Source organism: Cydia strobilella, chromosome 5, assembly GCF_947568885.1.
Source record: "Cydia strobilella chromosome 5, ilCydStro3.1, whole genome shotgun sequence".
NCBI classification, from domain to species: Eukaryota; Metazoa; Arthropoda; class Insecta; order Lepidoptera; family Tortricidae; genus Cydia; species Cydia strobilella.
This window is the reverse complement of record NC_086045.1, coordinates 1982099-1998385: the sequence shown is the minus strand read 5'-3', so window position 1 is coordinate 1998385 and position 16287 is coordinate 1982099. Positions and strand designations below refer to the sequence as shown.

At 37.9% G+C, this 16287-nt stretch overlaps 2 protein-coding genes across 2 annotated transcripts in view; one reads left to right on the top strand and one right to left on the bottom strand.

Annotated features, from left to right (window-relative positions):
• The window catches only part of LOC134741329 (exocyst complex component 7), a 56153-nt gene extending 48730 nt beyond the window's left edge, over positions 1-7423 (bottom strand). The window contains exons 1-5 of the mRNA XM_063674080.1: positions 7223-7423; positions 5703-5868; positions 2729-2856; positions 1867-1941; positions 1077-1194 (exon numbers count right to left, since the gene is read on the bottom strand). Coding sequence (XP_063530150.1) covers positions 1077-1194; positions 1867-1941; positions 2729-2856; positions 5703-5868; positions 7223-7270 — 535 coding nt within the window. The 5' untranslated portion in view covers positions 7271-7423. The remainder of the gene's footprint in view (positions 1-1076; positions 1195-1866; positions 1942-2728; positions 2857-5702; positions 5869-7222) is intronic.
• Positions 7424-8267: 844 nt separating this feature from the next.
• Positions 8268-11257, top strand: LOC134741825 (protein transport protein Sec61 subunit gamma). The gene is made up of 3 exons (XM_063674719.1): positions 8268-8388; positions 8475-8571; positions 10603-11257. The coding sequence occupies exons 2-3, from the start codon at positions 8478-8480 to the stop codon at positions 10713-10715; spliced, it is 207 nt and encodes a 68-aa protein (XP_063530789.1). The 5' UTR covers positions 8268-8388; positions 8475-8477; the 3' UTR covers positions 10716-11257.
• Positions 11258-16287: the final 5030 nt, after the last annotated feature.

Sequence of the window (16287 nt, the reverse complement as noted above, 5' to 3'; positions counted from 1 at the left end):
TAACTCCCGCGTTTCGGTCTGTACGGCGCGAGCCAGGAAAGACCATGAGGCAGGGGTCGGAAACCGGTATTTGCTCCATACAAAAATACCGGTATTATTACGTTCTTTTTCGTTCTTTTGTTTATAATTTCATTTTTAATGGGACTTTTTAATAATGCAAAATTGTTTCCTAAATACATGATTCAGTCCTACGTAATGAGTATAAAAAAATTCAAAATATTGGGCTATTTCGGGGTTTTTAAAAAATACCGGTTCCGAGCCCTGCCATGAGGAGGTGGTGGGAAATGTCTATAAATAGTTGTTTTAAAATACCTTCTTCCTTTAAATGAGTCGGAAAGCCAGGTCCACACATAGCGAGCAGCCACGCGAGGAAATTTCCTCGCGCACAAAACGGCCAGTGTAGACGTGCCTCGCCCGAGCGGCGGCGGTTTTTCGGAATGCTCAAATGCGCCTCAGACGTTTGCCGCGCGCCAGTGTAGACGTATTTGTTTATGGTGCGTGTGATTATATTGTTCGTCAAACTTCTACACTACACTACTTACGTCAAAAGTTCTCAAAACACGAAAAAAACCCCAAAATATCCAAGTAAGTTAAATTATACTTGTGGCAGGAGATCCCGCTCTTCCTACCAAAGTTACATACAAAGTAACCGAACATATACTTAAAATGAATATCTTACAAACTAAACTGAACTAAAATTATGAAATAAAACTATGAAAACGGATTATATCGCGTATATTGAATTTATAATACATCCCGACGTTTCGAACCCTTGTGTGTGTGTGTGTGTGTGTGTGTCACGGCAGTCAGTACGTGCGGCCATAGATTAGTATATGTTATCGTGCGGCGCTATTTTGAACAGCTGACTGAATGACGCCATCTTGCCGAGCAAATCGGCTCGGGTGAGGCAAACGTGCTAAGCAAATGTTACACGATATTTCCTCGCGAGGCTGCTCGCTATGTGTGGACCCAGCTAGTGATTAAAGGCTAATTGTATTGTACTGTACTGTACTTTAAAATTTAAAACTTATTTTACGCGATTAAGTCCCGTCGTTGTAAATAATAATGTACTGTACCTTCTTCCAAAGCGATCATGTCCATCAGGGTGGTCGGTGAGAGCGGACGCGTGTTGCGGTTCAGCAGCTCTTCAAAAGCGGTCTCCAATTTTAAAACGCCCGTATTGTACAGCTGGTTCTACAGGAAATAATATTTTGCTAAAGCAGGGGTAGGAAACTTGTGCGTTCGAACATTTTCGGCTACGTTCGGCTCAGCATTACTCCGAGCAATTATTAGGGTCCAGAAAAACAGATCTCAAAATTCTTCGATGCTTATTTTCATATAATCAATACGTTCTAATATACACAAAAGTATTTTAACGTCTATATGTGCCATTTTTTCAACCTGTTTAATTTTGCATATATTTTAGTTGGCACCTTTTTTAAATCACTAACATTTATTGAGCTGTATCTATTGTTTACCATGATTGTTTGATGATGTGAAAGATGGACAAAGATTTACCACGATTATGAATAAGGAGTTAAAATTGAAACTGTAGGTCTATAAGTCTATTACCCTATATTGTAACAACTTATTAATATAAGCGACTGTTTGTTTCTAAATAAATAAAATAAAATAAAAAATAAAAATTCCCGAAAAAAGCTTGAAACCCCCAAAACTTCCATGCATTTGACATTTTGAAAGACCTCCATCTACACTAGCGCCCCTAGCGGCAAAATTAAACGCGGTAGCCCTCATTGAATCGACTCATTGTTTAATTTGCTTGTAGTTTTTAACACATACTAATAACTCTACTCTGTTAACGCCATCAATATTTTAGAGCTTTTGTAATGACAGAACAATACTTACAATGTTTTCTAGTTCAACACTCTGCGGGTTGTTCTTGTTAAAATAATTCTGAGCTTCCGCCAACTTATCCAATGCCTGAAATTGAAAAGCAATATTAGCGTTAAAAAAAAGATAAATAAATAAAAAATGCAAGAGGAAAATCACCTGAATCCTTCTATATTTTATTAATTCATAATTCATTTATTGCATTTATAATCATGTGTTTACAGAAGGTCTTACAAAGAGCATTTTACAGCTAAAGTGTTCACATGAACCCTGTTAGGCTATTAGAAAATCATGGGCGACTTTTAAACCCACTGAACTAGGCCTTATTGGGATTAACCAGGGGTCGGAAACCGGTATTTGCTCCATACAAAAATACCGGTATTATTACGTTCTTTTTCGTTCTTTTGTTTATAATTTCATTTTTAATGGGGCTTTTTAATAATGCAAAATTGTTTCCTAAATACATGATTCAGTCCTACGTAATGAGTATAAAAAAAATTCAAAATATTGGGCTATTTCGGGGTTTTTAAAAAATACCGGTTCCGAGCCCTGGGATTAACTCGTAAACGTTTTAATAACAAGATTAGTGTATACTGATTTAAACTAACACGATTTTCACTCATAATTTTAATACTAACACGGGACTTAATCGCGTACAAACTTACGTTTATTTATGGCCTGACGTTTCGAACGTGACGTTACGTTCGTGGTCACAAGTGGCGAGGAATTGTATCAACATTTTTTATCAACCCGCGCGTCAAGAAGATGTTGATACAATTCCTCGCCAGTCTGCCTGTGACCACGAACGTAAAGTCACGTTCGAAACGTCAAGCCATAAATTTAAAATTATAAGGTTAGTGTAGACTGGTTGAAATACCTCTAAGTAAATGTTGAGTGTGTCAGTGCTAGATGTATGCGGGCCAGCCTGCACTAGATCTGCCAGCTCTCGAGACACCATGTAGTAATTGATCACATGGTCCAAGGCTTTCACTGTACGTTCCATGTCTGAAACAAAAACACAGAATAAGTAATAGTATTATCATACAGAACGGCCACGCACCGCCCCGCCCCGACTCGAATTACCTCGCCCCGCGACAGCAGATTGACGGCCGTTTGCCGGCCGCTCAGTACTATTTTTAAGCAACTTACTCACACTATGCCGTTCGGACATAGAAACGCAAGTGATTTTTGATGTATAGCGTGTCCGCCCTGTGACAAATAAGTTGTCTAAGGGTAGCTTTGGAAGAGTTCAGGAAAAAGATAAAACTGGGTATGAAAATCTCAGCTTTATCACACAGAAATAAGAGTGATTCTACTATTGGGTCCCTTAACACACACACAAACACTATTACATAAGTAGCCCTTAAACTTTTAAAATTACGTTAGTTACTCCGCTAGCGTTATCTTAGTTTTAGTTTTTAGTATAACATAGCTTACTCATCACTAATAAACTGTTTAGTTTAGCCAAAGATAGATATAACTCCGTAATAGATGGATACAGTCTAAGGAAAAAACGTGCCTCGAAAATCAAGAAAATTTGATTCTCGTTCAGAGGGCGCTACTAGTTTTGGCCTACAGTCGTATAGATGGCGTTGACGGTTTCGTTTGTTATTTAACAATTTTAACGCATATCAGTGAAAGAACATGGGTCAAAATCATAAAAATAATTAATGCAAATAAAAAAAATCATTTATCTATATTTTAAATACATTCTATCGTATTTTTATAAATCTTCATTTTTAGTTTTAAAGTGTGTCGACAGATGGCAGTGAATTTACTGGGGTTACAAAATTTACTATGACAGTACTGCTCTAGTATAAGTTACCTAACCTTAGCGTAACCTTATAGTATCATAGTTTTGCTTTTAGCTTTTAGGTAATCACTGAGGAAGAGTGGTGTTCCTTAACACAAGTATTTATGTACTTAAAAAGGGACACCAACCTGTATTTTTTTTTAAAAGCTTGTTACTGAATAAATCATTTTTCATTTTCATTTTCATTGGAAACATAATTTAATTAATAATAAGTGTACTAACTACTAACCAGTTAGTGAAACTTCAAAATGATTACTTGCTATGAGATTTGCAGTGTAACAAACAAAGTCGTAATACTATGGATGGTATAGAAATTAGGTCACTCAATGACTTGAAGTTTGTTGACTGAACTTAAAAAAATTGTCATTTAGTTATGCCCCTACAGCTTAAGTGAATACTATAATATAAACTGTTAGTTAATGAGAAGCGCTGGCGGCCTAGCGGTAAGAGCGTGCGACTTTCAATCCGGAGGTCGCGGGTTCAAACCCCCGGCTCGTACCAATGAGTTTTTCGGAACTTATGTACGGAATATCATTTGATATTTATACCAGTCGCTTTTCGGTGAAGGAAAACATCGTGAGGAAACCGGACTAATCCTAACAAGGCCTAGTTTCCCCCTCTGGGTTGGAAGGTCAGATGGTAATCGCTTTCGTAAAAACTAGTGCCTACGCCAATTCTTAGGATTAGTTGTCAAGCGGACCCGAGGCTCCCATGAGCCGTGGCAAAATGCCGGGATAACGCGAGGAAGATGATGATAAACTGTTAGTTAATATAATAAGTATGTAAATATGTAGCTACACCCACCGGGTAAAATTGTATTGATTCTCACTGTCCTTGTCTAACATCAACATGTACACATTTTATGGCTATTGAATAAATAAATAAAAAATAAAAATAAAAACGCCGCGGCCATGCCGCACAAGTGTTGTTGGATAAAATTCCTATTTCTATTTTATTTAATTCATAAAATATGTTACTTTAAAACATTAGTTTTCATGTAAAATACATGAAATAAACTTGATAACATTACAAAGAAAATGAAATACAATCATACAACGTTTTTTGATGTACGTAGATTTGATGATGATGATGTAATCCTGTTACCCCCATTAGGGACATAGGGCTCTCAGAAGAATTTTCCATTTATCGCGATCCTGAGCGGCGACTTCCAGCTCTTTCCAGCTGAGTCAGCGAGTCAAGTCACAAAATATTTACTTTGCCGAAGCGTGTGTTTTTACAACAGTGTATATGGAGTTTGGCTTTTGTTGTTACAAATGCAAAACAGATATTACAAGAAGAAAATAAGTTGCATAAATACACAATTACATGCACTACTAGGCAAAGTCAGGATTAGTTGCAGGCAGGTTTGGAAGGAGTATTTTGATGAGCGATCTCTCACTAAAGGAATTTGGTGCCGAACGGTTCAATGTCAGCCCCCTCAGGTCCCATGGTTTGACAAAAGCTAAGCAAGAAGAGGGTAGTATCACTCCTCAAGCTTCGTTCTGGGCGCATTCTGCATAATGAAATTAGCTGCATCACCAAACTGCCCTGAATGCAATCAAATAGAAAATGTTCTCCATGTGATGAAGGAATGTGTCCGCAACGAGGCGCTGAGGAGCGACATGACATGTATCAAAACTACCAACATAGGTAGCTGCAACATCGTCCTGGCATCACCACTGTCAGACGAGGCGAGGATGATGTGCAAGCTATACTTAAAAAGAATGTAGTGGTGTAGGTAATATTATTATAGATCTCAGTATGGGGGTGACATCCTCACTGAGTGACGAAACCACATTAAAAAAATAAAAATAAAAAAAAAATTACAACAATGGTGATGCGCGAAGATGTAATGATGACAACAACAACTGTATACGGACGCTTTTTGAATTACGAATTTGAATTCATTACTGCTCTGAAACTATCTATTTATAGCATACAAATGGATTGCCCTGATAAGAAAGTTATTGGCTAAAAATAGACAATAGGTACTAAAACATGTAATGTCTGAATTTTGAGGAAGTTTGTATTGACATACTGTGGTGTATATGCTGCAGGCGCGCCGTGTCGCCGTACAGCGGCAGCACCGCAGTCTCCAGTTGCTGCAGGCGCTGCTCGCACGCTCCCAGCACGTTGCACACGTCTCCGGCCAGCGCTGAGCTGCGGCTAGCTGCCGCCTTCAGCTCCGCCATGTTGCTCATTTCCTAATAAAGCCATTCAAAATTATAAAATGTACAAATTATCATTTCCATGTCTCTACCTAGCCTCTGCCCGTGACTTCATTAACATAGTGTAATTAAAAAAATTCAACCCCATTTTCACCCCACAAAACCTTAATATAACCTTACTAGCTTTTGCCCGCGACTTTGTCTGCGTGGACTTAGTAACCCCAGTTAGAGTAAGAATAGCGCCTGGAGAAAGTCTTATAGCAATCATTGAATTTGACCATAATATGCACTCAAATATTTTTAGGTGTTAAGATCTCGGAAGATCTAAAGTGGGAAGAGCACATATCTACAATGGTTAAGAAAGCCAGAAGCATGATTTACCTCATTAGGAAAGCTTTCAAGACCTTAACACCGGATATGATGCTAAAAATATACAAGACATACGTCAGACCCATACTGGAGTATGCGTTTCAAGTCTGGAGTCCTTACTTTGCCAAGGACATTGCGATGCTGGAGAAGGTCCAACGGAGTTTCACGAAACTGCCAAGGCAACTTAAAAACAAGCCATATGAGGAGAGACTAAAGGAACTGAAACTCACTACCCTAAAGCACCGCAGAGAACGCGGAGACCTAATAGAGAGTTACAAAATACTATCTGGGCACTATGACCTCAAGGATTTTCAAGAGATGTTCAAGCGCAACAACAGCGATCGTCTGAGAGGTCATCACTTAAAGCTAGAAAGGCATAGGTCTCACAGTAACCCTTACAAACACTTTCTGAGCAACCGAGTAGTAAGGGCTTAGAAGAAACTCCCGGAAGACGTAGTTTCAGCACAAAATGTGAACCAGTTTAAAAATAAATTAGACAAGCATAACACTACATCTAATACTCGTTCATGATATATATCTTTATGATTACTGGATACAGGCCATATCAGTTGCCATAACTGCCTGCCTGCTTATTAAATAATAATAATAATAAAATATTAGGCAACTCATTAATTATCTGAATTCTACCATGATTCCACCCTCTTAAGGGATGGTTTTTGGGATAAAAAACTATCCTATGTCCTTCCCCGGGACTCAAACTATCTCTGCGCCAAATTTCAACTAAATCGGTTCAGCGGTTTAAGCGTGAAGAGGTAACAGACAGACAGACAGACTTTCGCATTTATAATATTAGTATGGATATGATATTTTATACGCCCACTGCACTCGTACATTTTCAAGATTATTTTAACTCGGCAATTTCTCAGTGTAGTTGGAGTTGGAGATAGTTAGACCAAAGAATTAGTAGTATAGAGTAAAGTAAGACCAAGACCAAACGGAAGAGAGTAGGTAATAAAAGTAGACAATCAAGTGAAGTGGGGAAATGTAAGTGAAAACAAACCTTCTTAAGTTTCATTTCAATCTCGAATTTCTTTTCTATCGCGTACATGATTAGGAATTACGAGCTATATTGTGTGTAGCACCATATACAACTGTAAGCTTAAACTTAATGTGTTTTTTGCTCTATGAACAAGTTGATAACTAATAAAAATGATTATTTTATATTACAAAATATTTTCACTTTTGTGACTTCCCTAGTTTTGACATTCAGTTGACACTGACAGTGACAGTTAACAAACCTTTTCCAAACATCACACGGCTTTTTCAACTAGAATATAAATTTATTTCTAGTAATAAAATTATACATATTATTATAATAAAATAAAGCATGAATTATTCATGATATTTTCATCATGAAATAATTTACTTTCAATATTTCTTTGCCAAAGTACTGTCTCATTTCAAATATAGACAGAGAGAATCATACTATCTTTGTCTTACACTAGTACTAGCACCCAAAAGAAAAGGATGAGTATAGTTTTTTTGTTCTTATTTACTGCAAATTAGGTTTGACCAACTATAGCATAATGTGACTGGGTGTGGGGGGCTTTTTAATCCGTAGTCAATGCCAATGCCACTAAAAAAAAAACACGATAGTTATGTGCAAGTTAAACCCGCTCCATATTTCGATGGCGCTCGATCGATCGATTTTGGCGGTTGGCCTGACTACGCGGCGCGAAGCAAAGCGCCACAAACTACTAAGAAGATACTACGAGGTAGATACTGTCGTGGCGCTCCTGTGTTAAGCCAATTTTCAATTATAGTTGGTCAAACCAATTTGTCAGTCAGTAACAACCAGGAAAATTATACTTATCCCTTTCTTTTGGGTGCTAGTACTAGTGTAAGACAGAGATAGTATGATTCTCTCTGTCTATGTTTGAAATGAGACAGTCCTTTGACAAACTATATGTTAAAATTTTCAAGACCTGATGATATTTAATATCTGATATCGATTTATGACTTATTTGAAATACAATCGATAACGATTAACTAAACTATCATGTTGTCGCATCACTAATTCTGGTGACGTGCGTGAAACTTCTCGATACGTGGCTGGTTGACGTCTAGTGTTTCGCTACGTTCTCTCACGCGAGCTTGCATTTACCTTAGGAATTGGGTACTTCAACACAGTTTTACAACGAACTGTTAAAACTAATTACTCAATAAGTAAGTTTCTATTTAAAAGTGTTGTTATCTCAGTGGCCGTTCTCCTAAGTGGAAATCTTTTCTAAAATTGGTGTAATCATTTTCAGAAAATGGATCAGATCGCTAAATTCGTGGAGCCTGGCAAGCAGTTCGCTAAGGATTCTATCAGACTGGTCAGGAGATGCACGAAGCCCGACAGAAAAGGTACGTGTCATGATATTCATGTTATTTTCTGTCATAGAAGGTAGATTGGAAAGTAAGACATATAACTGTAAAGTGTAAGACAACACACAACGGCTGTGGAATAGGCTACGCAACGCTACGCTGCCAATTTTGAAAGAAAGCGCGTTAGTCTGTCCAAAGATTATTCGCAAACAAGTATAAATTTGGCATTTGTCCATAATTGTAAATAATAGTTAAGATTAGTATTCGTTTGTATGTACAAAATAAAAAATTTATGAGATCTGTTTTGCATATTTTTTGGCATAAAACTTACAAGAATAATAGGTACGTAGGTATAGTCTGTGTTATATTTTGATCCAATTTCATGATTGTATTAAGCTAAACTAAATTTAAAAGTGAAAAAATTACTACATTGGGTGAGACTTTTACTCACAGCCTCTGGATCGATACTCTAGCACTGCCAACTGAGCCATCAAGATCCCATCCCTAGCCAGCGAATCTTTCCACCATATGGTTCTAGGGGACACTAGCAACATCTACCATAAGAGTGTTACACTTCTTAAACATTTCTTCTCCAGGGCATTAGAGCACTGGAATATCGATCCAGGGGCAGTGAGTTCAAGTCTCACCCAAGGCAGTAATTTTTCCACTTTTAAATTTATTTAAGCTTAATAGCATTATTCGCACATTTCTGCTTGTTAAAAAAAAACATTTACTTAGCAACACTTGCACCATCCCACTAGCCCGGGGTTAATCGGTTAAACCTGGAGTTATTATGGTTACCAGTACAATTTGACACTAGGTTAACCCTGAGGTAGTGGGATGGTGCAAGTGGCGCTTAGTGTTATTGCGCATTCTCCCATGATACTGCTACCCAATTGTGGAACTATAATAGTTCTATCTCTTATTCACATCATATCATTTATTGAATGCCAACCATGGTATTACAAAGTGTTTACATTATGGAGTACAGCATGGACCCTCCTAGGGCGAGACATTTTTTTTTTTTCTGAATACCAAAGGCTTAGTAATTTAAAGAAGTGCACAATTTTAAGTTTGGCAATGAATTGTAACCGTAAATCTGAAAGTTCTAGTCAATTTTGGCCTCGTAATATGAGGTATAAAAAACAAGAAATATAGACATCCGCAAGAGAACAAAGATAACAGATGCCCTGCAGTTTAGTCTGAAACAAAAGTGGAGGTGGGCAGGTCATGTAGCAAGATATCAGGATCAAAGGTGGACAAATCTTGTAACAAAATGGCCAGGCCCAGCTGGAAAGAGAAGAGCGGGAAGGCAAAGAAAAAGATGGGCAGATGACATTGTACAGGCTGCGGGAAAAAAATGGATGGATGTTGCCACCGACAAAGAGAGGTGGAGACAGATGGAGGAGGCTTATACCCTTGGGGACCACTAATGTGGGATAAAGCTAAATAATAATAATAATAATAATAATATGAGGTACCTATATACCGTATATACCGTAAGGAAGGTGGGAAAACCTATAACAAGGTGGTCCAAGGACATCATAGCCACAGTGGGAGAAAATTGGCTAATGAAGGCAAAAGACCGAGAAAGGTGGAAAGAAATGGAGGCCTATACCCGACGGGGGTCCTTAATGTAATAAAATAAAAAAGGAATATTTAAGGAAAATAAAAGGCTTAAATAAATAAATAAATATGAGGTAACCAAGGGTACAGTCGCCATCAGATATAGATTAGATATAGGCCAAGGTGCTCACAAATATCTAAACACGCCTCTATTGTCAAGGCGCTAGGTGCGTGTTCAGATATTTTTGAGCACCTCGGCCGCATCGATATATCTGATGGCGACTGTACAGCCCAATATCAACCTTCATGCATTCCCGACAGGGTTCACAATGACGCGCCGCACGCGATAGACGTGCCGTTCAAAGGGTCAAAGCTTGACAACAGAATGCATTCTGTTATTGTGTTACAGCCAATAAAAAATCCTTAATGATGGTAACCGATATTACGACTGTCCAGAACTAATAATAATAATTTCTATTAACATTCCATATTTTCTCTTTCCAGAATTCCAAAAAATTGCCATCGCGACAGCCATCGGTTTTTGCATCATGGGTTTCATCGGTTTCTTCGTGAAGCTTATACACATCCCCATCAACAACATCATTGTCGGATCATAAACTGCTAGTTCTAGTTTAGACATAATTCTCATTCGGAGGTGGACGGGACTTACTCCAGGTGTAAAAGTACCAAGATACCAAGGGAGAGCAGGGGGGTAGCGGCATTACATACAAATCATACAATGTATGGTATGTCCATGCCCCTCCACTAGGCCTTCGGCAGAATCATCTTGCCCCCAGCTGGTCCATCGGCTGACGATGCTCTTGAGTTTGTCTATAACATATAGCGCGAATGGTACTGGTTACTGGTGAATGAGCTCGTTTTCGCGAGCAGTGTGCAAATTACTTGTGGAGTGGCATTCGTCAGATGTGGACGCACCTTAAAAATCATGTACAAATTATTGGAAAGTTATAATTATTTGAAATCATAATCATTACATAATCACCCACAGTACAATCAAGGCAGCATACTTTAAATTCTAAATGTTAATTAGACTAAGTTCTGTCTACCTCCACTCTACTATTAAGGCCCGGACACTAAGTTAAAGCATCCCATTATTTTCATTTTATATTTTAAATTGAATGAATAAATTATTCAACTTCTTATAATGGCTTTCACTTATATGAGTTCACTTAAATAAGTCTTGTATTGTATATGTATGACTTATTTACTACTAGGATTATAAGATTTAAGAAAAAAAATTGTATCCATGTGTTTGACAGCTCGAGTATATGGCGCTGTACGTCATTCATTTTCACCACGTCGTGCGTTGGCGTCGCGATGTATCTTAGCCCCCACCACCAACTTCGCACATAGCCAATAAAACTTCGTACTAAAGTAGGAAATAAGACTGGCCAAGCAAACAGTCATTTTAAAAAACCGGCCAAGTACGAGTCAAGACTCACGCACGAAGGGTTCCGTACCATTACACAAAAAACTACAAAAAAATCACGTTTGTTGTGTGGGAGCCCCACTTAAATATTTATTTTAATCTGTTTTTAGTATTTGTTATAGCGGCAACAGAAATACATCATACCCTTACCATACCCGGTCTGGCGTCAGTCAAGGCTCCATTTTGGGGCCCTTGTTTTTCGGCATCATGATTAACGATCTCAAATCGGTTCTTCGGGCGGCTCAATGTCTCTTGTATGCTGATGATCTGAAGCTGGTATATAGGATAGAGCAAAGAACTGATTGTGAGACGTTACAAGAGGACATCGACTTGGTGTTTCGGTGGAGTATGCACAATAAACTTCATTTTAACCCAGTCAAGTGTTGTGTGTGTACATTTAGCCGCTCTCATTCCGCTATATATGGGCATTATATACTGGGGTCAGAGCCGATAAATCGTGTCTTTTCCGTCAAGGATCTGGGCGTAGTGTTCGATGCACGGCTAACTTTTCACGAACATATTATTTCTCTTGCCAAGAGTTCCTTTCAAAGGCTAGGTTTCGTAATCCGAAACCTCCGCGATTTTCATGACCCGGGGGCTATAAAAATGGTTTACAATGGTCTAGTAAGGAGTAAGCTGGAGACTTCGTCGATCGTATGGAACCCCTACGAATCGACGTATGCTTTACTGCTTGAGAAGGTTCAGAAAGCGTTTTTAAGGTTCCTTTATAAAAAAATATTTGGATACTATCCGTACCTGTACCCGACAAAGTATCTTCTCGGCTCCCTCGGGTACAATTCCTTGGAGGTCAGGCGGAATTACCAACTCCTAGTCACGGCATGCCGAGCCTTGCGTGGTGAGTCGGACTGTCCCGAAATTGTCTCTGGTCTCGTGCGTCTGTTTATCCCGGACGTCCCGAGAATGGCCCTTAGACCACGACAACGCGATCTATTGGCCGTGCCGCCGGGGCGCACCGTATCGCGCAGCAACTCGCCGCTGCCCCGCGCCCTTTCACTGCTCAATGCGCTCCTGGCATCGACGCCTGAGTGCGACCTATTTGCGTGGCGATGGACGGCAGTGTATAATGAATGCCTGAGATTCTGTGAGGCGATGGATGCTAGGTGCTCAACTGTTCCAACATAATTTGTCTGTCTGTCTATTCTAATGTTATGTGATATTATTGTTGTTATAATTGTTGCTGTTTTATGTATTATTATTGTTGTTAGTTTTAAGTTTCGTGACGCATTGGTTCAACTGTAATGTCATGTAAACATTCTTATCAATAAAATAAATAAATAAATCATCTGTGAAAATTTCAACTGTCTAGCTATCACGGTTCATGAGATACAGCCTAGTGACAGACAGACGGACAGTGGAGTCTTACTAATAGGGTCCCGTTTTTACCCTTTGGGAACCCTAAAAAGGATATTAGAAGGGAAAGGTTTTGATGAATGGAATGAAGTCATATTGAAAACAAAACAACTTTATTATATTAAACAAAAACAATACATTTAACAATCTAAATTAAACGTATCCAATTCAGATAATTGAGATAATATTATAAAATATATTTTAAACCTGTATAAAATAGGACTTTGTACCTACATCAATTTAACAATGACCAAATAAGTAACAAAAAAAACTGTAGTCATTAATTGAATCTTTTTCAACGTCGCAAAACGAAATAAAATTACTGAACCAGTCCAAATGTAGATTAGAACCAAAGAGAATTAATAAGACATAGAGTGCTCACTCCATACATCAGTTTTGTTATCAAAATGACTATTATTTTCGTAGTCTAATGCTCAACGATTTTCACCTAATATCACCGGAACTCTATTTTCAACTCCTTCTGCTTATAGTATGTAAACACAAATAGTATTAGCTTGTAATTTATTTTTCATATCTCATGCTCTGAAAGTGGGTCGTTGTTGTTCTAAAAAGTGCGCAGAAAGTGATACGTTTCTGCTCTAGTGCAGAAAAGTAGTGTGTTCCAATTAGTCCTCGCCTCATAAGCATTATGCGGGAAATCATTCTAATTAATATCAATACTTACCCCGCCACTGACAAAGGGAAATAATTTTATTTTTACTAGTTCATGGAATTTATTTTATGAGTTATAAAATAAGTATATGTTGTAAATTCATTACTTTTATTTTAGCTGAAGTATTCACTAGGCTCTATGAGGTGGTGACAAGTGGAATGCACCTACGAACCTTTTTTACTTAAAGCTCTGCATGTGAGCCAAGGCAGAAACGCATACAGCCACACTTAAACTAATACAACCAAATAATAAATACAAATAATATGAAAATATTCAAATTACAATAGTAATTATAATTATTGTAATATATGTGAATATTTATTACTAGTTTTTCACAAAAAACAAGCGTTTAATATTAAATGGCCGTATCAGACTACCGCACCGCACCAAGGTCACGGTGCGCCGTACCCATAAATGAGAGCGAGAAAGAGATATCTCTTTCTCGTTCGAAGGCGACGTTTTTAGAAGAAGAAGAAATATACTATTTAAGTCACCGATTAATTCACCGCAAACGCGCGTAAAAAATGATTACTTGCATTATGGTGCTTGAAAAAAGTTACGCAACGCCTAAAAAAGTAAAAGAGCGGGGAAGCAAAACTAGTGCGAACTTTTGTATTGTAAGGCGAAAGTAAGTAAAATTATTTTTCGCGATTAAAATGAGTTCATCCAGTGATTCTGAAACCGACTTAACGCCTGAATTAATCAGAACAGAAGCCCAATCTATCGTGGAAGGCCTTTTACCGCAAATTTCAAAAGAAAGATATATGAAATCATATACCGATTTTATAAAATGGCGGTCCGAAAAGAGAGTAAAATCATTCTCGGAAAGTGTGATGCTAACTTATTTCAGTGATTTATCGAAGAAATTAAAACCATCAACGCTGTGGAGTATATATTCGATGCTTAAAGCCACTTTAAGCACCAAACATGATGTGAATTTAAAGAACTACAGTAAGCTGACATCTTTTCTAAAAAGGCAGTCGGATGGCTTTAAAAGCAAAAAGTCCAAGATTTTTACTGCAAATGACATAGAAACCTTCTTAAATGAAGCCCCTGATGATGTTTATTTGGCAACTAAGGTAATAAAAAAATCATATTTTTAGTGTGAATGTAATTAAATTTCTATAGAAATGGTAAAAAAATAGCTTTTGCCAAATACCTACGTAATTTACAAATACCTAAGTATCTCTAATTATAATTGTTTTGTTTTCAGGTGGCGCTAATTTTGGGTATATGCGGTGCTTGCAGAGGCATTGAACTTACAAACATAACAGTAGACAACGTAGAAAAGCACGGTGAATTATTATTGGTAAAGCTTCTCAATACAAAAACAAAAATCGACCGAATATTCGTTGTGAGGGAAGAATTCGTTCGAATTGTGTTAAAATATCAAGCGCTTCGCCCCGTTAATTTACAAACAAATCGTTTTTTTATTAACTACCAGAGAGGAAGATGTCTAAGACAAAATATTGGGAGAAACAAAATCTCAAATATGCCCAGAAAAATTGCAGAATTTTTGAAACTGCCAAACCCTGATCTATATTCAGGACACTGTTTTCGCAGAACATCTGCAACTCTATTAGCCGATTCTGGGGCCGACTTGACAATGGTGAAAAGGCACGGCGGATGGAAGTCGAGCACAGTGGCAGAAGGGTATATAGAGGACTCAGTGCAAAATAAGTCCAAAATATCTAATAAAATTACAAATACCATAAACATACGTAGCGCTTCGCCACGTCCAGGTACATCCAAAGACTATGCTGAGTTCCAAAAGTTACGTACCAAAGAAGTATTTATACCAGTAAAGGTGAATCAACCAGCGTCAAACGCAACGATACCTTATCAAATATTTACTGATGCACCTCAAAACACCACTCAAGTCTCGCAAACTGTACCTGTTGTAGTGCAGAATAAGGAAAAAATATCTTCTAATAAAATAAACCTACATTGCACTACGCCGCGTCCAGGCAGTTCAAAAGACTTTAATAAACACGAATATATAAGTACAGAAGAGGTCTTGGACCCAGTAAAAGACAATCTACGAGCGTCACTGACCAACATAAGAATGCCTTCTCCGACGTTTACTGATATACCTCAAAACGAAAGTCAAATCTCACAAACTATATCTAATGTGAATATTCCAGGCAAAAATGTTACATTTAAATTTGCAAATTGCTCTAATTTTTCCATTAATTTCAAATAATTGTATACATTGAATAAACATATTATAAAATTTTCGGTCTGTGTTTTTTTTAGGGTTCCATAACCCAAAGGGTAAAAACGGGACCCTCTGTCCGTCTGTCCGTCTGTCTGTCTGTCACCAGGCTGTATCTCATGAACCGTGATAGCTAGACAGTTGAAATTTTCACAGATGATGTATTTCTGTTGCCGCTATAACAACAAATACTAAAAAGTACGGAACCCTCGGTGCGCGAGTCCGACTCGCACTTGGCCGGTTTTTTTACTTTCCTCGTATTCGATATGAAAAGTAGAGTGTTTAACTCGGGTGAAAGTCACCCATTTCTGACTCGAACCATTGGCGCTCTCACTTCGTTCGAGCGCCAAAATATCTCGTCAGAAATGGGTGACTTTCAGCACTTGGTTAACAATCTACTAATGCATTGCATAATATTATGCAATAGGCCCTTGGCAATGAAAGCCAGCCTTTAAAATATCAAATTAATATTTTATGTGA